This window comes from Chiloscyllium plagiosum, unplaced genomic scaffold (genome assembly GCF_037043375.1).
Source record: "Chiloscyllium plagiosum isolate Xiang-an unplaced genomic scaffold, Cpla_swu_hap1 HiC_scaffold_26, whole genome shotgun sequence".
Lineage (NCBI taxonomy): Eukaryota > Metazoa > Chordata > Chondrichthyes > Orectolobiformes > Hemiscylliidae > Chiloscyllium > Chiloscyllium plagiosum.
Window position 1 is genome coordinate 42,407,248 of NW_028270164.1, and position 26,531 is coordinate 42,433,778.

General features: G+C 46.3%; 1 protein-coding gene across 10 annotated transcripts in view; it reads right to left on the reverse strand.

The window, feature by feature from the left end:
• Window positions 1-26,531, reverse strand: part of anks1aa (ankyrin repeat and sterile alpha motif domain containing 1Aa) — a 355,860-nt gene that overhangs the window by 92,310 nt on the left and 237,019 nt on the right. For 5 of the 10 annotated variants that reach the window (XM_087973655.1, XM_043716915.2, XM_043716914.2 and 2 more), the window contains 3 exons: window positions 20,449-20,502; window positions 20,031-20,103; window positions 12,940-13,046 (listed from right to left, as the gene is read on the reverse strand). In XM_087973655.1, the coding sequence (XP_087829781.1) occupies window positions 12,940-13,046; window positions 20,031-20,103; window positions 20,449-20,502 (234 nt within the window). The remainder of the gene's footprint in view (window positions 1-12,939; window positions 13,047-20,030; window positions 20,104-20,448; window positions 20,503-26,531) is intronic. The other 5 variants (XM_043716918.2, XM_043716919.2, XM_087973656.1 and 2 more) reach the window with 2 other exon arrangements.

The following is a 26,531-nucleotide window of genomic DNA, read 5'->3' on the forward strand; positions in this document are numbered from 1 at the left end:
GATTTTAACGTTTCCCTACTTCTGACCTCAAATAAAGTTCTCTATTTTTCCTCTTCCCTTCTCAAATAGAGGGGTTACATTTAATACTTTCCAATCTGTAGGAACTTTCCAGAATTTACAGATGTTTGAAAGATAGCCACAAATGCATCCATTACCTCTACACCCATCTCCGTCAAATCTCTGGGTAGCTCATATGCTCCAGAAGATTTACAAGCAGGTAAACTTTTCAAATATTCCCTCTTTATTAATACTAGTTTCTATCGATTCGTCAGTTTCCCAAGTCCCCTGGGTGCCAAGTATTTCTGGGAGGTATTCAGTATCTTCCTTCTTGAAAGCAGACATAAGCTCTTTGTTTAATTTACCTTATTCGCCATAAGTTCACATTGTCTTCACCTGTAATAGGCCTATATTTTCCTTTTCACACACCTGAAGAAAATTTTCCAATTCACCTTTAAGTTTTCTGCATTCACTTTCACGTTTCCCTTTCTTTATCACTTTCTTGATTTCCAATGTTAAAATGCCTGAGTTCATGACCAATAGGGCAATTCTTCATTCTGGATAATTGTCTTGCTTGTTACCTATGACAGTTCATACATTCCAGATTCTGAAATGAAGTTTTAGTTTATCATGGTAATAAGGAATTGGCAGTGCGAGAAGCAGTATGAGTAGTATTAGAAAGATTAATTGAGCTTAATATAGATAGATAGATCCCCTGGACCTGATGATCTACATTCCAGATAAACATAGTAATTAGGAGCAGGAATAGACCACTCAGTCCGTTGAGTGTGTACCTTTCTTGAATATATTCAGTGGCTTGGCCATGTTTACTGCATCTGCCATGTGTACCCCCATTAACACAATTTGTCTAAATCATCTTGAAGTCTCCTTGCATTCTTCTCAAAACCTCACCCAGTTTGTCTCATCAGCAAACTTGGAAATATTGCATTTTGTTCCCCAGATCAATTACATATATGAACAGCTGGGTACCAAGCACCGATCCTTGTGATAACCGCGAGTCACTGCCACTCAGAAAGACCCATTTATCTCCCTTCTTTCCTGTTTGCCAAATAATTCTCAATCTATGTCAATATTTTTCCCCGAAGCCATATGCTTTAACTCTGTCCACTCCTTATCAAAAGCCTTCTGAAAATCCATATACATCACATACAGTTCTGTTCTACTATTTACATTTTCAGAAACTCCAGCAGATTTGATCAGCATGATCACCTTTCATAAACTCATGTCCAATCTTGTCCATGCTGTCCAAATGTTCTGATATCACAATTTATATGACAGAAGTGGCCAAAATGCTAGAGCCTAATATTAGGTTAACTGGTGTGTAATTCTGTTCTTTTTCTTTCCCTTCATTTTAAATAATAGACAATAGGTGCTGGAGTAGGCCATTCTGCCCATCGAGCCAGCACCACCATTCATTATGATCATGGCTGATCATCCTCAATCAGTATCATGTTCCTGCCTTATCCCCATAACCCTTGATTCCACTGTCCTTCAGAGTTCTATCCAACTCTTTCTTGAAAGTATCCAGAGACTTGGCCTCCACAGTCTTCTGGGGCAGAGCATTCCATACATCCACCACTCTCTGGGCAAAGATGTTTCTCCTCAACTCTGTTCTAAGTGGCCTATCCTTTATTTTTAAACTGTGTCCTCTGGTTTGGGACTCACCCATCAGCAGAAACATACTTCCTGCCTCCAGAGTGTCCAATCTTTAATAATCTTATAAGTCTCAATCAGATCCACTCTCAGCCTTCTAAACTCAAGCGTATACAAGCCCAGTCGCTCCAATCTTTCAGCGTAAGATAGTCCCGCCATTCCAGGAACTGACTTCGTGAACCTATGCTGCACTCCCTCAATAGCCAGAATGTCTTTCCTCAAATTTGAAGACCAAAACTGTGCACAATATTCCAGGTGCGGTCTAACCAGGGCCCTGTACAGCTGCAGAAGGACCTCTTTGCTTCTATACTCAATCCCTCTTGTAATGAAGGCCAGCATGCTATTAGCTTTCTTCAATGCCTGCTGTACCTGCATGCCTGCTTTCATTGACTGATGTACAAGATCACCTAGATCTCGTTGTACTGTCCCTTTACCTAACTTGACTCCATTAAAGTAGTAATCTGCCTTCCTGTTCTTGCCACCAAAGTGGATAATCACACATTTATCCACATTAATCTGCATCTGCCATGCATCCGTCCACTCACCTAGCCTGTCCAGGTCACCCTGTATTCTCCTAACAGGCAGCACGGTGGCACAGTGGTTAGCAATGCTGCCTCACAGCGCCAGAGACCCGGGTTCAATTCCCACCTCAGGCGACTCTGTGAGGAGTTTGCACATTCTCTGCGTGGGTTTCCTCTGGGTGTTCCGATTTTCTCCCACAATCCAAAAATGTGCAGGTTAGGTGAATTGGCCATGCTAAATTGCCCATAGTGTTGGGTGAAGGGGTAAATGTAGGGGAATGGGTCTGGGTGGGTTGCGGGTCGGTGTGGACTTGTTGGGCTGAAGGGCCTGTTTCCACACTAAGTAATCTAATCCTCTTCTCATTTCACTCTGACCCAGCTTTGTGTCATCAGCAAATTTGTTAATATTACTTTTAATACCTTCATCTATATCATTAATGTACATTGTAGATAGCTGCGGTTCCAGCACTGATCCCTGCGGCACACCACTGGTCACCGCCTGCAATTCTGAAAGGGAGCCGTTTATCACTACTCTTTGTTTCCTATCAGCCAACCAATTTTCAATCCATGTCAATATTTTGCCCCTAATACCATGTGCCCTAATTTTGCTCACTAACCTGCTATGTGGGACTTTATCAAAGGCTTTCTGAAAGTCCAGGTATACTACATCCACTGGATCTCCCTTGTCCATCTTCAAAGTTACATCCTCAAAAAATTCCAGAACATTAGTGAAGCATGATTTTCCCTTCATAAATTCATGCTGACTCTGACCTATCCTCTTATTGCTATCCAGATGTGTTGTAATTTCATCCTTTATAATTGACTCCTGCACTTTTCCCACCACTGAGGTCAGACTAACTGGTCTATAATTCTCTGTTGTCTCTCTCCTGTCTTTCTTAAAATGTGGGACAACATTAGCCACCCTCAAATCCGCAGGAACTGATCCTGAATCTATAGAACATTGGAAAATGATCACCAATGCATCCACAATTTCTAGAGGTTACATTTGCCACTCTTCAATTTATAGGAATATCTCCAAACCATTGATGCATCCAATGTTTTCAGGGCCACTTCCTTTAGCACTCTAGGATTATAGATTATCAGGTTCTGCTGACGAGTCCACTTTAGACACCATTAATTTTCCCAGCACCATTTTCTTACTAAAACTGATTTCCTTAGATACCTTAAATTTCTGGGGCAGGTTACTTAGTTCTGTCTTCACTAAAGAGAGCACAAAGTATGTTCAACTCTTCTGTCATTTCTTTGAACCCCATCATAATTTCCTCAGCTTTTGAGTGGAAGAGACATACATTTGTATTAATCATTTTCCTCTTCACATACTTGTTAGTGTTATGGTCAGTTTCTATGCTCCCTGTAATTTTGCTCTCATACTTTATTTTCCTCAATGATCAAATGCTTTGCCCTGGTTTGCTAAATTTTAAAATACACTCAATTCGTAGACTTGTTGTTTTTCGTGGCAATTTCAGAATGCCTCCTCTTCGGATCAAATTACATCCCCAAGTTCTTTTGTAAGCCAAGGTTGAGCCACATTTCCTCTTTTTCTGTATCAGACAGGAATGAATAATTGTTGTGATTCATCTACACGTTCTTTAAATGTGAACCACTGCCTTCTCATCATCAACCTCTAACAAGGTTTCCCAATCCATCCTTGCCAATTTATGCCACATACTCTTAGTTCCAATGTTTAGATTCAAAACACTCTTTTCAGATTAAACTACTTCACTTCCCATCTTATATTAGTTCAAGTTTTATGATAGCTACTCCCCCAATGGACCCTGCGCAAGAAAAGTGTTAATTAATTCTCTCTCATTGCACACTACCTTGTCTAGCATAACTGGTTCTCTGCTTGTTTTCTCATTGTATTGATCTAAAATGACTGTCACGTACATACTCCAGAAAATCCTCCTCCACAATACCACTGCTATTTTGGTTTGTCCAATTTATATGTAAATTAACATCACTCATAAGTTGTACTCTTATCACACGTATCTCTGATTTCTTGTTTAATGCTTTTCCTTTTATATCTACTCATGTTTGGGGGCCAACAGACATCCTCAGCAATGGTTTCTGCCACTTGATGTTTCTCATCTCCACACATACAGATTCCACATGATTATTTTCTGATCTAACATTCTTCTGCACTACTGCATCAATTTTCTCCTTTCCATTTTTGTCCGCCTTTCCTAAGTAATCAGTACCCCTGGAAATTCATTTCCAATCCTTGGTAACCCGTGCAGCCATGTCTCTGTAATCGCAACCATATCATATCCTCAAGTGTTAAAGAAAGCTGGATGCAGGACATTGGCTATCACCTCTCAAAATTCGATAAACGCTGTAATGGTCCCTGAAGATCTGAAGGTGACAACTATAACTATGGAGAGAGAAAATAGGGAACTGGTGATCCATTAGCCTAACATCAGTTGCAGTTAAAATGCTGGATTCTATACTAAGGGATGTGACAGGAATTTAGGAAAATAATTACAGGTTTCGAGGGCAGCATGGGTTATAAAAGAAAATCACAACTTTTTTGAGGATGTTAACTCGTAGAATATGTAGAGGAGCCAGGAAATGCGGTATATTTAGCTTTTCAGAAAGCCTTCACTAAGATCCCAATCAAAATAGAGCACTTTGTATTTACTGACATGGATTAAAAACTGGTTAACAGGCTGAACTCAAAGAGTATAAATAAATGGATTATTGTCAGGTTGGCAACTTGTGAGGATGTAGCAAAGACACTGCTGGCAGATTTGAAAAGGCCAAGCTAGTGAGAAAAAAAAAATGTCAGATGAAGAAATGTGTAGTTATCCAATTTAGTACAAAAGTATTTTTTAAATGGTAAGAGGCTGAGGTGTGTTGAACTTCAAAAGTGTTATGAAGATGTGGGTGAACTATATCTTTTAAGAGTTAAAAGCTGGCAGTAACAGCACCAAGTGTTCTCAATAAGACACAATGTAACATGTGCTCCAGCTACTGGAGTAGCTGGTTGCCTGGAAACATCAAAAAACATATTTGAATTAGGCCAATCGGTTTAAATTATTCCCCCCAAAAAATACCAACTTCCCATCCAGTTTGAATTGAGTATATTGACAATCTTAAAAGCCAATGACTCAATCCGATGGTCTGGGGTATAAGACCAGGGGGAAAAAAATTAAACAGTTGGAAGGAGAACTGCCAAGCCACGGGGGTAAAAGACTGCCTGAAAAATAGCTCTCTTAAAAGTACCTTTTTCAATCAGTAACCTGTGAAACAGATTTCCTAAGAAGAAAAGACAACACAGGAAGATCCAAATGTAAGAACCAAAAGCTGCCTAGTTTTGAGATAAGAAATGTGGTTTTGTAAATCTTAATTGAGAGTTTTAGCAGACTAGTATTATCGAAGGGAAGGTAAAAGATAGGTTCGAGTAAGGACTTGTAAATGGTTGTTAGTTAATTATTCTCTGTTATACTTTAAGAAATAAAGTTGTTAACTTTTAAATAGTTCTTGGCCACTTGAATTTTTACAGATTACTGCACAGGATAAATCTTTTCTGTTTTGCTGGTTTTAAATTAAACAGGAGAGTTTACCCCGTGTTGTAACAAAAGGGTCATGGGCCCTTGTTTGTGAGTCACTGAAAGTTAACATGCAGGTACAGCTAGCAATTAAGAAGGCAAATTGTATGTTAGCCTTTATTATATAAGGATTCAAATATGGAAATGAAGATTTCTCACTGCAATTATATAGAACCTTGGTGAGATCATGCTGTGTGCAGTTTTTGTCTCCTTACCTATATATATCCTTACAAATACATACTTGCCATAGAGGGAATCCAATAGGTTCTAATCCCCAGGAAGGAGAAATTTTCTTATGAACAGAAGTGAAATAGACTGGGCCTATACTTGGCTGGCATTTGGAAGAATGAGAGGTGATTCCATCCAAATATTGAAAATTCTTAGAGATTAGACATAGGAAGAACGTTTCCTCTGGCTAGGATCTAGAACCAGGCAACAAAATTTCAAAATAGAGGCAGGCAATTCAGGAATGAAATTAGGCTTAATTACTTCACTCAGAAGTGAGTGAAATCTTTAGAATTCTCTGCTCCAGAAAGTAATGGAGGCAATCACTGAGTATGTTCAAGACAGAGGTTGATAATTTCTTATACATTAAAAATATCAAGGTATTCAAAATCAAGTCAACAACCTCACATCAAGGATAATGCAGGAAAATGACATTGAATGTGGTGAGCTACAATCTCATTGAATGTTGGACTGGGCTTGAATGACTTACTCTTATGTTAGCATATCCAAGTTTTGAAACAAAAAAATGTAATGAGGTTTTTCTCAACTCTGTCTAATCCTTCTACCAATTACTTCTAAAAAAGCCCCTGCTTATTGGTCTCTCCAAGAACAGAAATGGGTCTTTCCATTATACATCGGGCCCTAAAATTATCAATACACCAATTAAAACTCTTCAGGTTTTCCACATTGCCAGGAATGGAAAATCTGAACAATGTCCTCATTAATTTCTTCTGAAAAGCACATATGATAGTGAATGTTTGATGATATTCTTTCCCAATGACAATGGTAATAGCATTCAGCATTACACCTGTTAAGATCCAATTCATGTTCACTCACCAGGACTGGCTGAATAATTTGCATGACATACATTCTGCTTCCATCTATCTGGTGATTTACTATGCGACTGTCTCACTCTCTCATACATATATACACACATTGGAAAAAAATTAAAAATATGATCTTTTTGTGTTGTTTTCTTTTACAGCTCTGGTTAGAATACTTATGCAATTTTTTAAAGCGATCATATTTCAATTATGCAAAGTCAGGTTTAGAATGTAAATTATGTATTTTAATCTGCTCACAAATTTCTAAGCATGAACAAAAGTCACAATGGATTAAAAACATTGTGGTCTTGTTCTGGGTTAGAAGTTTGAGTCTGAGTTACATACTATGAATCCGAAATTCTTATCCAATTTAACTCTTGACTGGATGCTTTCCCAATGGTCAGACTGACAAACCTCCCTCAATAAATAAAACTCATCAGTATACCAGCTGATCATTCAACTTATTGTTGTTTGTGGAGTGCAGCTGAGTGTGCAAAATAGTTGCTATACTTGATTAAATGATGTGGAGGTGCTGGTGTTTGGACTGGGGCGGACAAAGTTAAAAATCACACAACACCAGGTTATAGTCCAACCGGTTTATTTGGAAGCACTAGCTTTCAGAGCACTGCTCCTTCATCAGATGGTTGTGGAGTCATAGCAGTTTAAAATAATTTATTATCTGACAAACACAAAGGAAGAGTCTGTATTGTTTCTATGTTACAAATCAAATCCATAAACTGTGACCTTTAGTTTTTTTTAAATGGCTCTATGGTGGCACCAAAGAAAAACCACAGAATTCGCCACAAATACTAGTCCTGTACTCAAAGCTCTGCTCTAGCCATTTTCAAGTAGTGGAATATCCCGAATGGTCTTGACAGGTGGAGGTGGAAAGGACGTTTTCTCTGCTGAGTCAGTCCAGAACTAGGGCACAATGTTAAAATCAAGGGTCATCCTTGTAAGACACAGACGAGGAGAATTATTTTTTCCCCTGAGGGTTGTGCGACAGTTTATCAGTGTCTCAGAAGACAGCGATTCATACGCTTTTAAAGCATAGGTAGATTGATTTCCTTACCTAACATGAATTCAAGGTCATTGCGGGTATATGAAAATGTGAATTCCAAATACAAACAGATCAACCATAATCTTACTGAATGATAGAACAGGGCCAGAGGGGTCAAATAGTCTACTTTTGCTCCAATTTTTTATGTTCATATGTCTAAATGCAAGTAAAAGTTTTGTTATATCTTACTATAGACAAATGTCTGGATAAACATCTATACCCCAGCAAGGTTCCTTTATATTCTACAAGCTGCCTTACTGAAAGTTCAAGCATGTGTTTTTTCCAACCATTCACTAGGGAAACCTTGGCCAGCTCAAACATCATCCTTTGCAACCTGAACGTGAAAAAATTTCAACAGTGCCACTTTCTATCAGCAGTTCACCTCTTATAAAGCAACAGCTTAAATTATGCATACCTGAACAAGTTCAATATTAGTTAAAAATATGCACAAAAATTACTGGGGTTGCCATTGGTGAGTCATGCCTTTGCATGCTGCAATGACTCCTAGGTTAAACTGCACCTAATGCTACGCATATTAATTTGACCTCTGTGACAGAACTTGAACAAAATTTAAACAAAGTTTTACAGATATTGAATCATAACTGGCAAGCTTATAACATATGAACTATATACTCTTCCATGTACACATCAATGCTGCAAGTCTTGGAACAACATTCATCATTAAAACACAAACTTGACAGAGCAGAAAGGTGTGGGAAGATGGATTGTGAATGAAAGTGACATTTAATCACTATTTATGAACTTGTAGTAGACTGAATGCACAAATAGGAGAAAGTGAGGACTGTAACTGCTGGAGATCAGAGTCGAGAGTTTGGTGCTGGAAAAGTGCAGCCAGTCGGACAGCATCAGAGGAGCAGGAGAATGGATGTTTCGGGCAAAAGCCCTTCACCCTGAAATGTCGATTCTCCTGTTCCTCGGATGTTGCCTGACAGGCTGCGCTTTTCCAGCAGCACATCTTGACTCTGAATGCATAAATAGTTTATTTTGGAATTATAACCTGAAATGATTCAGCTACACTCTTATTTAGCATCACTCCAGAACGCATCAAAGCAAGACAAGCATTGGAGTAAATATTGTCATGGGATCAGAATAGAACCTAAGTTTACAAAAAGAACAAGCAGATATCCTCTTACCAAGATGGTAAACCATAAAATGTAATAATATGCATTTATATTGTATATTTGTCTTAATAAAAGTATGCTAAGATGATTTCTAAAGGCTTTATAACAAACTATAAAAACTCCAAGCCAAGAGGTAGGTTTAAAGGAGGCTCCTGGGAAAAAAAATTAGAGATAGAGAATTCTAGAGATTAGAGCCAAGGCAGCTGAAGGCACAAAAACCAATGACAGACTTAATTAAAATTAGAGATGTTCAAAAGCCTCAATTAAAGACACACAAATATCTTGGAGGGTAGGTGGGCGGCACGGTGGCACAGTGGTTAGCACTGCTGCCTCACAGCACCAGAGACCCGGGTTCAATTCCCGCCTCAGGCGACTGACTGTGTGGAGTTTGCACATTCTCCCCGTGTCTGCGTGGGTTTCCTCCGGGTGCTCCGGTTTCCTCCCACAGTCCAAAGATGTGCAGGTTAGGTGAATTGGCCATGCTAAATTGCCCGTAGTGTTAGGTAAGGGGTAAATGTAGGGGTGGGTTGCGCTTCGGCGGGGCGGTGTGGACTTGTTGGGCCGAAGGGCCTGTTTCCACACTGTAAGTAATCTAATCTAATCTAATCTAATCTAATAACTGGAGGTGATAGAAATTTGATAACAAGAATGAGAATATTAAGTTGCCGTTCTGAGGAAAGGTCACTAGACACCAAGCATTAACAGACTTCTCTCCACAGATGCTGCCAGACCTGCTAAGCTTTTCCACTATTTCTGTTTCTGATTTACAGTATCTGCAGTTCTTTCGGCTTTTATTAAAATTAAGGCAATATTTAACCATGAATTAATATAGGGCAGTGAACACAAGGGTAATAGATGAATTTGATGAGAGTTGGGTCTAGCCAACAGAGCTTAGAACTCAATTTTATGTAGGGTATTTGGGGAAAGGCTGGCTAAATTGCATGAGAATAGTCAGGTCTGGATATAACAAAGGCATCAAGGAAGGTTTCAGCAGAAAAGCTCAGGCAGGAGTAGAAATTGGCAAAGTCATGGAAAGGGAAATATGTGCTTTTCGTGACCACACAGATATGTAGTTGACAGCTCATCTCAATGTCAAGTATGACCTTGAGGTTGCAAATAACTTCAGCATATTTGGGACGGCATAGTGGCTCAGTGGTTAGACTGCTGCCTCACAGTGCCAGGAACCCAGGTTCGATTCCAGCCTCAAGCGACTGTCTGTGTGGGTTTCCCCCGGGTGCTGTGGTTTCCTCCCACAATCCAAAGAAGTGCAGGGTTAGGTGAATTGGTAGTGCTAAGTTGTCCATAGTGCTCAGGGATGCATAGGATAGGTACATTAGTCAGGGGAATGGGTCTGAATGGGTTGCTCTTTGTACTGTCGGTGTGGACTTATTGGGCTGAAGGGCCTGTTTCCACCCTGTAGGGATTCTATGATTCATATTGTCAAGAAAAGGAACAAATGTGATCGTATGCAGGGTGTCAGCAGTAGACATGTAGAAATTATGTATTTTCAGATGATGTCATCAATGATTTCAGCATGTCAGATGAAAAATGGGTGCAGTCTAAGATAAAATGCTCAAGGGACACCAAAGGCAACTGTGTAGGAATGGGTTTTAACTTTGTGGCCCAATTCCTATGAGGTAGTATGTGAGTTACAGAAATGCTGCCAATGCTTGAGTACCCACATGCCCCTCTTACACTAGTATATTCAAGAAGAAGAAGAAAGGAATAATGTAGTATGAAGTAAATGCTTGCTGAGTTAAAATCGGAATGCCACTTATACATAAGCACAACTTTCATAAATTAAAGTTTGATGAAACAGATGATGTCACAGAAGCTTTAATAATTCAGTGCTGAATATTGTATTGCCGTGATATACATGCAGATCCAGGTTTATAGTCGATCTCACCAGACAAGTGCAAATAGCTTAGATGTAACACAGTAATGTACACCAAATTTGTTTAGATTTGTTTCAAATTCCAAATCATAATCTGTCACTTCATGAAAGACTAGGTTTAAATGTTAAAATTCAATCTAAGTTGTAACTTCCTTACTAAGTATTAGTAGTTTTATTGCCTTAAATTTCAAAGCCTAGTTTGTTGTTAGATTTAAAAATTCACTAAAAAAAAATGGCAGCAACATTTTCAACACCAATGGTAAAATGCAGACTTCCAACTCTTTGTTCTATTACATGGAGGAAAGCAACAGATTTGCTGACTCAAGAATTTCTTTTGTTTACAAAACATGCTTGTGAATTTTTAAGCCACATTTATCTTTTGAATGTATGAAACAGTAGCTAAATATGTAACAGGAGGACCACTGAAGTGGCAGACAATTTAATGCCTATTGCTCACTGAAACTTGCAGCAAGAGGATTTGTCTGATCTGGAAAGGCAACTGAATTTACTCCCTTTACTCAGCTTAATCTTAAAAAAAACACCAGAAACTATTGATTTAGAGGTTAAACCTTTTACAGATTTCACTGAAAATGTATTTTTCTCGGAATGAAGAACATTTTACTTTCTGATCAACATCTCTCAATTTGGCTTAACTAGTGCAAAGATCAGATAAAGATAGTAATGGTTTTTCTTGACTTTCACAAAATGGGAATGTGAATGCTGCAATGCACAGCTTGATATTAGATATCAACTTATTTTTGTATAACCAATGTTGTAAAACAATCTCCTAATACCTCTCCCAGAAAGCCAAAATAAACCCTTTACTGTTGACTTATTAGTGCTGCTGCAATTGTTTAAGTTATTGTGCATCAAACAGAAAAACAATGAACTTTTTACAAAAAGTTTAGCCATCGCTAATTATTAATATGGAGAGAAAAATCAGTAGTGGTCTCTGCATACTTAAACAAAAATAGAAATTGCTGGAAAACCTCAGCAAGTCTGGCAGCATCTGTGGAGAGAAATCAAAGGTAACGTTTCCAATTGAGTGACCCTTCCTCAGAACTCTGATTTCTCTCCACAGATGCTGCCAGACCTGCTGAGCTTTTCCAGCAACGTCTGTTTTGTTTCTGATTTACAGCATTCCCAGTTCTTTCAGTTTTTATTTAGGATTTGATGTTTATTAGTCTAAAATCAGATCACCATCTTACAAACAAAACCTGAGATTTTGCCCTTTCTTCAGAACTGGTGTGTTCCTAAGTAACTACCATGAAGACATCAGTTCTCCTTTGAAAGCTTAGATCCAGATATTTTTATAAAGGAAAACCTATGATCAGTTTAAAACAAAGAAAGCCTGGAACATACATTTGTGAAAGACTTACATCTCCGAGTCATCTAAAATCCTGTATATAATGCATGGTGAGAAATAGTGACTGCAATTTTTTTTCAAATGATTGTGTTCTTGAGAGGAGGGAAGAGAACCATATTAGCAGAGCAGTGAGAGTGAAGTATGAATTTATTCTGAGGAAGAGTCGCTGGACCCGAAATGTTAACTGATTTCTCTCCACAGATGGTTGCAGACCTGCTGAGCTTTTCCAATTTTTGCTTTTGTTTGTGAAACATGAATGTACATGTGTTTAATCTCTCCAGACAATGGAGAAAGTTTAACTTTATAGAATAAATCTGGTTAACACCATCTTATTTTTAACCAAGCTCTCTTCACGAATCAATAGATGATCCATCATTATCAGAAAAAGCAAAGATACCTGGGGATGCTGGCAAAAAAGTTAATGACAACCACTTTATTGCTTCACCGTGACTTTTAAAATCTTGGTTTAATTACTTTTGAACGCAGTACAGAAGTACTACTACAGTCTTCCAGGGGATAAGATTATGAACGAGAGAATCAATTTCAACCTTTATTTCCAAACCATTAATTGAATGCTTGACGGGAACGTATCACAAATGTAAATTGAGCAAAAAAATAAAGATATAAATTACAATTAACTAAAAAAAGCATAGATGGGCGCACTTACCATGAAGCGCACATCATCAAACCCACTCAGCACCAGTTTACTTTCATACTGTTGCATCCCAATCGATTCAAGCCACTGGCCGACACTCTGCTCCAGCATCCTTGAACCTGTTGAGAGATTGATCGGCAAACGCTTGAGCAAGGAAAAACCATTCAGGCGGTAACAGCGGCACTCCGAGGACGATATATGACACTGCCACATCATTATCCCTCACAATGTGTTGGGGCAACTAATCCAAGCAAAATGCCCTTAAATGTAGCTCCTCACAGGTGTTGATCCAAATTCAAGAAATATTTAAAAGCCTGAATTAATAATCAGACTTCAGGGATATCAATTTTTCCAACTTTGTATAGATCTTTGTAATCCAGAATGATAGCCATGCGGAAGGGTTGTCAAATAACCCAAAGTCTCTTATGTCCCCACTAGTTAACTTATTTGAATTAAATATACAGTATGCAGCATATGAGAGCTGCTGCTTCTGCACTCGAGCCAAGTAAAGCAGCTGCACTCGCTGCCTCTATTCCGATGTTAATAATACAGCAGGGAACTGAGCTTCCAATTCAGTCCTAATGATCAGCTCTTCATGCTGCAGCAGTGCTCATTGTCTGCCAGCTGAGCTCCTTGCTCGGTCCCTTCACACTATTATCACCCTATCCTCCCTCCTCCCCCTCTGAGCTCCTAGCACTGATTAGAATACACCATCAACCATTCAATAGCATGAACAGCTTAGGACTGTGTCAGGAGAAATGAGGCAACTTCAGAAGGAATGAAAAAAAGCTCAAACTCTGGTTGTTTATTGCTGCAAAGTGCATTTTTTTTAAACATAACTCTTAACTGCTGGGAACGTGAAGTGTGGACTTCAGCAAGAAACAAAGGGTTTTGCAAGAGAAAGTTAAAATCAAAATCTGTGTTGTTTCCTCTGAAATGTTTCCTTCCATCACATTGCCTGATGTCCCGACCTGATTGATTTATGTGAATATAATTGCTTTCCACTAAGGAAGTGCAACAACTCAGGAATACAAATTAAAGTAAATGAATGCATGACTGCGATGAATTTGCTTATCTTTGCTAAACTGACAAAGGATGATATATTTGCAAAATCAGCTACAAAGCTCACTAAGTCAGATTTTTTTTGACTGGACTAGGACTTCAAATATAATGCAGTGGGATGCAGTAGAGGAGGAGGAGTGGGGGACAAGAGTGAGAGGAAAGGGACAGCTAGAGATGGTGAGCAAAAAAATAGGAGCAACACAGCAGATAATGGAGGGATGAGGAGAGATAGGGATAAGAGAAATGATGGGGGGGGGGTTAGAAAGGTGTTACGGGAGCAGAGGAAGAAAGGAGTGAGATGTGGGGAGCACAGGAGGCACTGAAGGGTGCAAACTGATGGAGAATAAGATGACAGGAAAGGAACTAGATGGCAGAGAAAGTGGGGCATGTGGTTCTGCAATGAAAAAGAAGAGGGGCTGAGAGATGTGGGACATAGGGATTCTTGTAGAGTTGGAGTTGAGTGGAGTGGGGAAGGAGTGGAAAGGATGTAGTAATGGATAGTGAGGGCAGGAGGGGTCAGAGGGTGGTTGGGAGAAGTGGGTAGCTCGGAGGCAGCATACAAGAATGGAGTGGTAGGAAAAAGGAAGGAGGAACGGTGCAAGGGTCGATTGGGTGGACAGTTTGGGAGGAAAGAATAAGGGAGGTTGTAGTTGAGAGGGAGCAAATTGATGGGAATGTTGTAGAGGAGGAAGAAGTCAGGAAGGGAAGGTCGGAAAAAGGGAGCTAGAGTGAGTGGTGGAAGGTTGGGTCAAAGAGAGGTGGTGATGGAAGCTCAGCCACAGAAGCAATGGGAGGGGAGCAGACAAAACCTCAGTGAATGACAGTAATGGAGCGTCCTGATAAAAGCTCGAGGTCAGCTGCAGCAACAGCTAAACTTCAACAGGAACCCCATTAGAATTCAAAATGGCGGAAAAAAGTGACCGCAGCACAAAATTAAGAGCTGAATGGTCGGTCCCTTCTTAATGCGTTTACAAGTTTTACTGTAGTAGACATACGAGCGGTAAGGTTAACACAGGGGCACATACAAACAAATTTTATTTACAAATTAAATGAATAAAATACCTAAATAATTAACTAAAATCTCATTAAGGATGTTAGCACAAGCAGTGGGTCGAAGCTATGTTATGTGGTAGTTCAAGGATAACATTTTGATGTGGGCAAACATAAACACAGCTATTCAAACACTTCTTACAGATAATAGCTTCGGCTCAGAGTTTAATGAACTAAAGGCACTGCAATGCATCGGGGAGGGGGGGGGGGGTGTGGGGGAAAAGGAGCTTATCCAGAAACTTAGTGACAGAAGGCACTCTAGGCAGAGAAGAGTGGGGGGGAAGAAAGGGGAAAGGAGTGGGGGGGAAGAAAGGGGAAAGGAGTGGGGGGGAAGAAAGGGGAAAGGAGTGGGGGGGAAGAAAGGGGAAAGGAGTGGGGGGGAAGAAAGGGGAAAGGAGTGGGGGGGAAGAAGGGGGAAAGGAGTGGGGGGAGAAGATGACGAGTGGAGACAGGGGGGGGAAGAGCGCAAAAAGGGGGGAGCGCAAAAAGGGGGGGGGGCGGCGCAAAAAGGGGGGGCGGCGCAAAAATGGGGGGGCGCAAAAAGGGAAGCGCGAAAAGGGGGGGGAGAAGCGCGAAAAGGGGGGGGGGAAGCGCGAAAAGGGGGGGGGAAGCGCGAAAAGGGGGGGGGAAGCGCGAAAAGGGGGGGGGGAAGCGCACGGGGGGGGGGGGGAAGCGCACGGGGGGGGGAAGCGCACGGGGGGGAGGAAGCGCACAGGGGGGGGGGGAAGCGCACGGGGGGGGGGAAGCGCACGGGGGGGGGGGGGAAGCGCACAGGGGGGGGGGAAGCGCACAGGGGGGGGGGAAGCGCACGGGGGGGGGGGAAGCGCACGGGGGGGGGGGAAGCGCACGGGGGGGGGGGGGGAAGCGCACGGGGGGGGGGGAAGCGCACGGGGGGGGGGGGGAAGCGCACGGGGGGGGGGGGAGCGCACGGGGGGGGGGGGAAGCGCACGGGGAGGGGAAGCGCACGGGGGAGGGGAAGCACACGGGGGGAAGCGCACAGCGGGGTGAGGGAAGGGGGAGGGAAGGGGGGGGGGGGGGGGGGGGGGGAAGCAGGGAGGGGGCCGGGGGAAGCAGGGAGGGGACGAACCTGGAGCCGGGGCGGTGGAAGGGCAGGGGGAGGGGGGGGGGGGGGGGAGGGGGGGCAGAACCAGGCGCCGGCTGGGGGGGGGGGGGGGGGGGGGGGGGGAGAAGCGGGAGCCGGGCGGGGAAGAAGCGGGAGCCGGGCGGGGAAGAAGCGGGAGCCGGGCGGGGAAGAAGCGGGAGCCGGGCGGGGAAGAAGCGGGAGCCGGGCGGGGAAGAAGCGGGAGCCGGGGGGGCGAACAGGGAGCGGGGAGGGGGTGGCGAACAGGGAGCGGGGAGGGGGGGGCGAACAGGGAGCGGGGAGGGGGGGGGCGAACAGGGAGCGGGGAGGGGGGGGCGAACAGGGAGCGGGGAGCGAACAGGGAGCGGGGAGGGGGGGGGCGAACAGGGAGCGTGGAGGGGGGGCGAACAGGGAGCGGGGAGGGGGGGGGGGCGAACAGGGAGCGGGGAGGGGGGGGGCGAACAGGGAGCGGGGAGGGGGGGGCGAACAGGGAGCGGGGAGGGGGGGGCGAACAGGGAGCGGGGAGGGGGGGGCGAACAGGGAGCGGGGAGGGGGGGGGCGAACAGGGAGCGGGGAGGGGGGGGGCGAACAGGGAGCGGGGAGGGGGGGGCGAACAGGGAGCGGGGAGGGGGGGCGAACAGGGAGCGGGGAGGGGGGGGCGAACAGGGAGCGGGGAGGGGGGGGCGAACAGGGAGCGGGGAGGGGGGGCGAACAGGGAGGGGGGAGGGGGGGGCGAACAGGGAGGGGGGGGCGAACAGGGAGCAGGGAGCGAACAGGGAGCGGGGAGGGGGGGGCGAACAGGGAGCGGGGAGCGAACAGGGAGCGGGGAGGGGGGGGGGGCGAACAGGGAGCGGGGAGGGGGGGGCGAACAGGGAGCGGGGAGTGGGGGCGAACAGGGAGCGGGGAGTGGGGGCGAACAGGGAGCGGGGAGTGGGGGGGGCGAACAGGGAGCGGGGGGCGAACAGGGAGCGGGGGGCGAACAGGGAGCGGGGAGGGGTAGGCGAACAGGGAGGGGTAGGCGAACAGGGAGCAGGGAGCGAACAGGGAGCGGGGAGGGGGGGGCGAACAGGGAGCGGGGAGGGGGGGGCGAACAGGGAGCGGGGAGGGGGGGGGGCGAACAGGGAGCGGGGAGCGAACAGGGAGCGGGGAGGGGGGGGCGAACAGGGAGCGGGGAGGGGGGGGCGAACAGGGAGCGGGGAGCGAACCGGGAGCGGGGAGGGGGGGGCGAACAGGGAGCGGGGAGGGGGGGGCGAACAGGGAGCGGGGAGGGGGGGGCGAACAGGGAGCGGGGAGGGGGGGGCGAACAGGGAGCGGGGAGGGGGGGGCGAACAGGGAGCGGGGAGGGGGGGGGCGAACAGGGAGCGGGGAGGGGGGGGGCGAACAGGGAGCGGGGAGGGGGGGGCGAACAGGGAGCGGGGAGGGGGGGCGAACAGGGAGCGGGGAGGGGGGGGCGAACAGGGAGCGGGGAGGGGGGGGCGAACAGGGAGCGGGGAGGGGGGGCGAACAGGGAGGGGGGAGGGGGGGGCGAACAGGGAGGGGGGGGCGAACAGGGAGCAGGGAGCGAACAGGGAGCGGGGAGGGGGGGGCGAACAGGGAGCGGGGAGCGAACAGGGAGCGGGGAGGGGGGGGGGGCGAACAGGGAGCGGGGAGGGGGGGGCGAACAGGGAGCGGGGAGTGGGGGCGAACAGGGAGCGGGGAGTGGGGGCGAACAGGGAGCGGGGAGTGGGGGGGGCGAACAGGGAGCGGGGGGCGAACAGGGAGCGGGGGGCGAACAGGGAGCGGGGAGGGGTAGGCGAACAGGGAGGGGTAGGCGAACAGGGAGCAGGGAGCGAACAGGGAGCGGGGAGGGGGGGGCGAACAGGGAGCGGGGAGGGGGGGGCGAACAGGGAGCGGGGAGCGAACAGGGAGCGGGGAGGGGGGGGGGGAACAGGGAGCGGGGAGGGGGGGGCGAACAGGGAGCGGGGAGGGGGGGGCGAACAGGGAGCGGGGAGGGGGGGGCGAACAGGGAGCGGGGAGGGGGGGGGGCGAACAGGGAGCGGGGAGCGAACAGGGAGCGGGGAGGGGGGGGCGAACAGGGAGCGGGGAGGGGGGGGCGAACAGGGAGCGGGGAGCGAACCGGGAGCGGGGAGGGGGGGGCGAACAGGGAGCGGGGAGGGGGGGGTGGAGCGGGGGCGAACAGGGAGCGGGGAGGGGGGGGGCGAACAGGGAGCGGGGACTGGGGGGCCGAACAGAGAGCAGGGAGTGGGGGCGAACAGGGAGCGGGGAGGGGGGGGCGAACAGGGAGCGGGGACTGGGGGGCCGAACAGAGAGCAGGGAGTGGGGGCGAACAGGGAGCGGGGAGGGGGGGGCGAACAGGGAGCGGGGAGGGGGGGGCGAACAGGGAGCGGGGAGGGGGGGGCGAACAGGGAGCGGGGAGGGGGGGGCGAACAGGGAGCGGGGAGCGAACAGGGAGCGGGGAGGGGGGGGCGAACAGGGAGCGGGGAGGGGGGGGCGAACAGGGAGCGGGGAGGGGGGGGCGAACAGGGAGCGGGGAGGGGGGGGCGAACAGGGAGCGGGGAGGGGGGGGCGAACAGGGAGCGGGGAGGGGGGGGCGAACAGGGAGCGGGGAGGGGGGGGCGAACAGGGAGCGGGGAGGGGGGGGCGAACAGGGAGCGGGGAGGGGGGGGGCGAACAGGGAGCGGGGAGGGGGGGGCGAACAGGGTGCAGGGTGGGGAGGGGCGAACAGGGAGCAGGGGGGGGAGGGGGGGCGAACAGAGAGCGGGGAGGGGGTGCGAACTGGGAACGGGGAAGGTGGGGGGGTGGGGCGAACCGGGAGCGGGGAAGGGGGGGCGAACCGGGAGGGGGACGAACAGGGAGCGGGGAGGGGGACGAACAGGGAGCGGGGAGGGGGACGAACAGGGAGCGGGGAGGGGGACGAACAGGGAGCGGGGAGGGGGACGAACAGGGAGCGGGGAGGGGGACGAACAGGGAGCGGGGAGGGGGACAAACAGGGAGCGGGGAGGGGGACAAACAGGGAGCGGGGAGGGGGGACTATTGCATTAATATGGAACAGAATATTCATTTCGTTCCAAATAAACTGCATACACTTCCACATCAGAAGATTGAACTGAGCTTATATTTGGCAAATTAAAATCATGTATATTTAATGTTTTTCTTTTGGCCGTCGTTGTTTGGACTCCAATGACCATATAATGTAAAGATGAACTCAATACTTCTGTCACACATCTTTGGGATGAAGTACAGGATTCTAGGGGTTTTTTTTTCTACTGGCACTGCTTCGGAACCCTAGACTCACCAATGACAAGCTGGTAATCTTAAAGCCAGTAAAGGTGCATTTAAGGTTATTAAAAATCCTTTCCATTCCCCAATAGCAACACAAAATTCTTTCAAGTTATTATTTTATCACAAAACCTCACATTTCTTGTTCCAAATCTGTAGTTATGGATACCCTTCTTATTCAGTAGGATAAGAGTTAAACACAAGCTCAAAGATAAATAATCTCAGCAATCGTTTCTAACTTTTGTTTCTTGGTTGAGTAGAGATTTACATTCAATCATAGCTTTTCAACTTATGTTCTAGAATGATGTATTTTGGATTAAAAATGAACTTTCCACAAGCTTTATATCGACTCTCAAAGATAAAGCCTGTATTGCACCAAATCTCCCTACAGGATCTAAATGTTTTGTTCAGTACTGTTATGGCCACAGGCACATTCAGTTGTTTCTTTACAAAATGTCAGCTATTTTAAACCAGCAATGTGATTTTTTTTCTTTAATCATGAAGCATATTCACTAGTTACCTTACAAGATATCTAATTTGGTTTTAAAGACAACCAGTATAACATAAAATGATTTCTATGCAAATTTCAATTTATTCATCCATATAGATAACATGTTTCTAAACTGATTACCTGAAGCATTCTGTCGTTCTTTTCTGAAGTCACTGTCAATCCCTGCACCAATGGAACTCATTATTTTTTCAATCTAGGGAAAAAAAACGAACGGTTAGGATACTGATTGTTTGACAACGGTGCATCTCTTTGCTAATTTTGGTTCTTCCAAGTGAACACCAACATCAAGCGCAAGCCAAATTTAAGCAAGTCACGGCACCAGTTAAAGCCCAATTCAACCTTACTGATAGATTTGCTTCAACAGACCACCATTGAAAAAAAACACACACATGCACATTCACGAATGATAGAAACGGATGCAGACCAGTCTAGCAGCAAGTGTTGATTAGCATTGACAGGCATATCGTTTCCTTGTTTACAAAGGTTCAAAATCCCTCACACCATTCTACAAGTAAATTCACAATAAAGAAAATCTTACACTGCACACAGACTTAGATCTGTGAGGATTAGATACTGGAAGTACAGGTTTCTGCTGTGAGAGATGAAATAAATGCACTGTAATGAAGTAAACCACAATCACAGAAGACAAGTTATCATATTACAAATATAACCTTGACTTCATAATCTAACTCATTTATCACACATCTTCGTTCTCCACAAATAAGCTGTGAACAGGAAAAATGCTATCTGCAAGGTCAAATATTAAGCTGCTGAATTCAAAGATTAACTAGCAAATCCAAGTGTGAATAAAGGACATTTGCATATCACACCAGTTCTCTCAGTGAGTATCAGACACTTTCAAGATGACATTTCTCAATTTGACATTCTATACACATAAACCATTGGAGACTCAATATTTTACTCTGCACAAGCACCAATTCTTAATAGGTTGGTTTAGGTTGTTTTAACTCATTTTGAGAACCAACAACACAAAATTTATCCGCATATGCTGAAATGAAGAAAATTCAGGCAATCACAAAAAAGAATGATTAAGCTTGAATCATCAAAAATCTATATTACTTGACTTCACAGTGGTTAAAAAAAAAGACATAACGGAGGGGGAAAATGATTACAGAGACTGATTAAATGATTAAGAACTCTGCCAGAATGACAACTGTAATTATATTTTAATAAACACACCAAACAAACATTCTCAGCATACTTCTGTATGAATAAATAGATATTAGTTACAAGAAAAAGAAATCTGTACTGTAATTCATACTTTTTATGAAATAAATTGGTGATACTCTATTTTCTAACATTCATGGTATGTCTTTATATCGTCTTATATAATGCACTTGAGACTTTGTTTTGTTAATGGCGTTCCAATCAGAAAGGAACGTGGCCTATCATCATCTGTGAGAAATAAACTCAACTCAGTATACTCAAGATTATTCGTGTTACAAAGACAAAGGTTCAAAACAGCTAGGTATAATTTATTTTATGTGAAGGCCCAGGTTCGATTCCAGCCTTGGGCAACTGTCTGTGTGGAGTTTGCACATTCTCCCAATGCATGCATGGGTTTCCTCCGGGTGCTCCGGTTTCCTCCCACAGTCACAAAGATGTGCAGGTCAGGTGAATTGGCCATGCTAAATTGCCCATTGTGTTAGGTGCATTAGTCAGAGTGAAATGGGTCTGGGTGAGTCCCTCCTCGGAGGGTCGGTGTGGACTGTTTGGGCCGAAGGGCCTGTTTCCACACTGTAGGGAATCTAGTCTAATCTAATCTAAACCAAGCGCTAATCTTAATTCAGTTAAAATTTCTCAAAAATCTTTGATATCCCAGACTCAGTCAGTCGATTCTTCAGCAAAGGTTGAGAAAACACTGTAAATAATCAACAAAAGCAAACTAAGCACACTGATCTTTATAGAACAGGGTAAAGCAAAGCAAAAGCATGCAACTTGGTAAAATCTGCTTCATTCTTCGACAATAATGATCTTGTTCTAAAACATGTTATAATACTGCAGATAGGTATTATCTCAGTTTTATGCAATCTTTTACCACAATGTGAATTCATTTCAAAGCAAATTTATAGCGCAGCTAACATGCAATGCCCACCTCACATTTCATTACCCAAAAGAAACTACCATACTGCAGGGACCAATAGGTTGGTTGGTAATATCCCTGAAGAGGACTTTATTGAAAGTCTTCTGAAGATTCAAGTAAACCATTTCCACATATCAACTCTGTTAGTTATATGCTCTCAAAATGTCAGTAACATTGTCAAGTATGATACCCTTACATAAATACTTGCTGACTATCCAATCCTTCGCTTTGACCGTTTTCCAAGTGCTTTACTATTAAATCTTTTATAATGGACTCTAGCATTTTCACTGCTACCAATGTCAGGCTACCCAGTCTGAATTTTCCCTACTACTGAAGTCTGGTCATAAAAATGGCCACAAGACAGGTAACCTTCCTTTATTTTAGTTAAGGAGGTACTTTAGGAGGTTGCCTAAGAAATAGTGGTCATCTTTCAAGATTCTGGAACAGTTCCTACAGATTGGAGCATAGCTTTTGCAACCCCACTATTTAAAAAAGATCAAGAGAAAATAAGTTAGGGCAGTTTGCCAGACTTTAGTAGTAGGGAAATTTCAGACCGGGTAGCCTGTCATTGGTAGCAGTGAAAATGCTAGAGTCCATAATAAAAGATTTAATAGTAAAGCACTTAGAAAACAGTCAAAGCGAAGGATTGGATAGTCAGCAAGTATTTATGTAAGGGTATCATACTTGACAAAGCTACTGACATTTTGAGAGCATATAACTAACAGAGTTGATATGTGGAAATGGTTTACTTGAATCTACAGAAGACTTTCAATAAAGTTCCACATAAGGGATCAGCACCTAAAATTCAAGTGCATGGAATGGAAATGGTATATTGACATGGATACAGAACTGAATGGTAGACAGGAAACAAAGTAGGGATAAACAATTCATTTCCCTTGGGTATTATAGGAATCAATGGTTCGTCTCCAACTATTTACAATACATATTAAAGATTGTGGTGAGGAAACTAAATGGAATATCTCCAAGTTTGCAGATGACACAAAGTGTGGTGAGAAGGTGAATGATGGTGAGTTCAAGTAGAGGAGCAGGGATGTCTTGCTGCAATATTACAGTTGCTGAAAATGTGTTGCTGGAAAAGCGCAGCAGGTCAGGCAGCATCCAAGGAACAGGATGCAGAGATGCTGCAGTCATTTGGACAGGTTCACTGAGTGGGCAAAATGCATGGCAGATGAAATAGAAAATGGATAAATGTGAGATTTTTCTTCAAACACCATTAAATATAGTTGTGCCCAATCCAACAAATCCTGTAACTGATTTCCAAGTGCTCTGCCATCTCTCAGAGTTGGGTGTCCTTGTACACCAATCTCTAAAAGTAAGCACGCAATGGCACAGTGAAGCACTGTGTTTCCTGATGAAGGGCTTATGCCTAAAACATTGATTCTCCTACTCCTCGGATGCTGGTTGACCTGCTGTGCTTTCCCAGCAACACACTCTCGACTCTGATCTCCAGTATCTCTAGTCCTCACTTTCTCCACAGTGAAGCACACAAGCTATAGTGCCAGAATTCAAGTAGAGGAGCAGGGATGTCTTTCTGCAATATTACAGTTGCTGAAAATGTGTTGCTGGAAAAGCGCAGCAGGTCAGGCAGCATCCAAGGAACAGGAGAATCGATGTTTCGGGCATAAGCCCTTCTTCAGGAATGAGGAAAGTGTGTCCAGCAGGCTAAAAAGGTAGGGAGGAGGGACTTGGGGGAGGGGCGTTGGAAATGCGATAGGTGGAAGGAGGTCAAGGTGAGGGTGATAGGCCGGAGTGGGATGGGGGCGGAGAGGTCAGGAAGAAGATTGCAGGTTAGGAAGGCGGTGCTGAGTTCGAGGGATTTGACTGAGACGAGGTGGGGGGAGGGGAAATGAGGAAACTGGAGAAATCTGAGTTCATCCCTTGTGGTTGGAGGGTTCCTAGGCGGAAGATAAGGCGCTCTTCCTCCAACCGTCATTCCTACATGTCCTTGGTGGAGTGGGAGGGGGAGTTGAAGTGTTGAGCAACGGGGTGGTTGGGTTGGTTTGTCCGGGTGTCCCAAAGGTGTTCTCTGAAACGTTCCGCAAGTAGGCGGCCTGTCTCCCCAATTTAGAGGAGGCCACATCGGGTGCAGCGGATGCAATAAATGATGTGTGTGTGGAGGTGCAGGTGAATTTGTGGTGGATATGGAAGTATCCCTTGGGGCCTTGGAGGGAAATAAGGGGGGGGGGGGGGGGGGGGGGAAGGTGTGGGCGCAAGTTTTACATTTCTTGCGGTTGCAGGGGAAGGTGCTGGGATTGGAGGTTGGGTTGGTGGGGGGTGTGGACCTGACGAGCGACTCACGGAGGGAGTGGTCTTTTCGGAACGCTGATAGGGGAGGGGAGGGAAATATATCCTTGGTGGTGGGGTCCGTTTGGAGGTGGCGGAAATGACGGAGGATGATACGCTGTATATGGAGGTTGGTGGGGTGGTAGGTGAGGACCAGTGGGGTTCTGTCCTGGTGGCGGTTGGAGGGGCGGGGCTCAAGGGCGGAGGAGCGGGAAGTGGAGGAGATGCGGTGGAGGGCATCGTCGACCACGTCTGGGGGGAAATTGCGGTCTTTGAAGAAGGAGGCCATCTGGGTTGTACGGTTTTGGAACTGGTCCTCCTGGGAGCAGATGTGGTGGAGACGAAGGAATTGGGAATATGGGATGGCGTTTTTACAGGGGGCAGAGTGGGAGGAGGTGTAGTCTAAATAGCTGTGGGAGTCGGTCGGTTTATAGTAAATGTCCGTGTTGATTCAGTCGCCCGAGATAGAAATGGAAAGGTCTAGGAAGGGGAGGGAGGAGTCTGAGACGGTCCAGGTGAATTTGAGGTCGGGGTGGAAGGTGTTGGTAAAGTGGATGAACTGTTCAATCTCCTCATGGGAGCACAAGGCAGCGCCAATACAGTCATCGATGTAGCGGAGGAAAAGGTGGGGGGTGGTGCCAGTGTAGCTGTGGAAGATGGACTGTTCCACATATCCTACGAAGAGGCAGGCATAGCTGGGGCCCATGCGGGTGCCCATGGCTACTCCTTTGGTTTGGAGGGAGTGGGAGGATTGGAAAGAGAAGTTGTTCAGGGTGAAGACCAGTTCAGTCAGTCGAAGGAGGGTGTCAGTGGAAGGGTACTGGTTGGTACGGCGGGAAAGGAAGAAGCGGAGGGCTTTGAGTTCTTCGTGATGAGGGATGGAGGTGTACAGGGACTGGATGAACATGGTGAAGATAAGGCGTTGGGGACCGGGGAAGCGAAAATCGTGGAGGTGGTAGAGGGCGTGGGTGGTGTCCCGAACGTAGGTGGGGAGTTCTTGGACTAAGGGGATAGGACTGTGTCGAGGTATGCAGAGATGAGTTTGGTGGGGCAGGAGCAGGCTGAGGCAATGGGTCGGCCGGGGCAGTCAGGTTTGTGGATTTTGGGCAGGAGGTAGAAACGGGCGGTGTGGGGTTGTATGACTATGAGGTTGGAGGCGGTGGATGGGAGATCCCCTGAGGTGATGAGGTTATGGATGGTCTGGGAGATGGTTTGCTGGTGGGAGGTGGGGTCATTGTCAAGGGGGCAGTAGGGGGAGGTGTCCGCGTACTGGCGTTTAGCCTCAGCGGTGTAAAGGTCGGTGCGCCAAACTACTACCGCGCCTCCCTTGTCTGCCGGTTTGATAGTGAGGTTGGGGTAGGAACGGAGGGAGTGGAGGGCTGCACGTTCCGAGGGTGAGAGGTTGGAGTGGGTGAGAGGGGTGGAGATGTTGAGGCGGTTAATGTCGCGGCGGCAGTTGGCTATGAAGAGATCGAGGGCAGGTAAGAGGCCAGCACGGGGTGTCCAGGTGGATGGGGTGTGTTGGAGGTGGGAGAAGGGGTCGTCAGAGGGTGGGCGAGAATCTTGGTTGAAGAAGTAGGCACGGAGACGAAGGTGGTGGAAGAATTGTTTGACGTCACGCCACGTGTTGAACTCGTAAATCCGAGCGCGTAGGGAAATGAAGGTGAGGCCTCTGCTGAGGACTGATCTTTCATCCTCAGAGAGGGGTAGTTCTGGAGGGTTGGTGAAAACACGGCAGGGCTGGGAGCTAGGACCTGGTGTGGGGCTGGAGCTGGTTGTAGGGGCGGGGACGGAGATCGGCGTAGGGGCGGAGACAATGGGTCGGCCGGGGCAGTCAGGTTTGTCCATTTCTATTTCGGGTGACCGAATCAACACAGACATTTACTCTTAACTGACCGACTCCCACAGCTATTTAAACTACACCTCCTCCCACCCTGCGCCCTGTAAAAACACCATCCCATATTCCCAATTCCTTCGTCTCCGCCGCATCTGCTCCCAGGAGGACCAGTTCCAAAACCGTAAAACCCAGATGGCCTCCTTCTTCAAAGACCGCAATTTCCCCCCAGACGTGGTCGACGATGCCCACCACCTCATCTCCTCCACTTCCCGCTACTCCGCCCTTGAGCCCCGCCCCTCCAACCGCCACCAGGACAGAACCCCACTGGTCCTCACCTACCACCCCACCAACCTCCATATACAGCGTATCATCCACA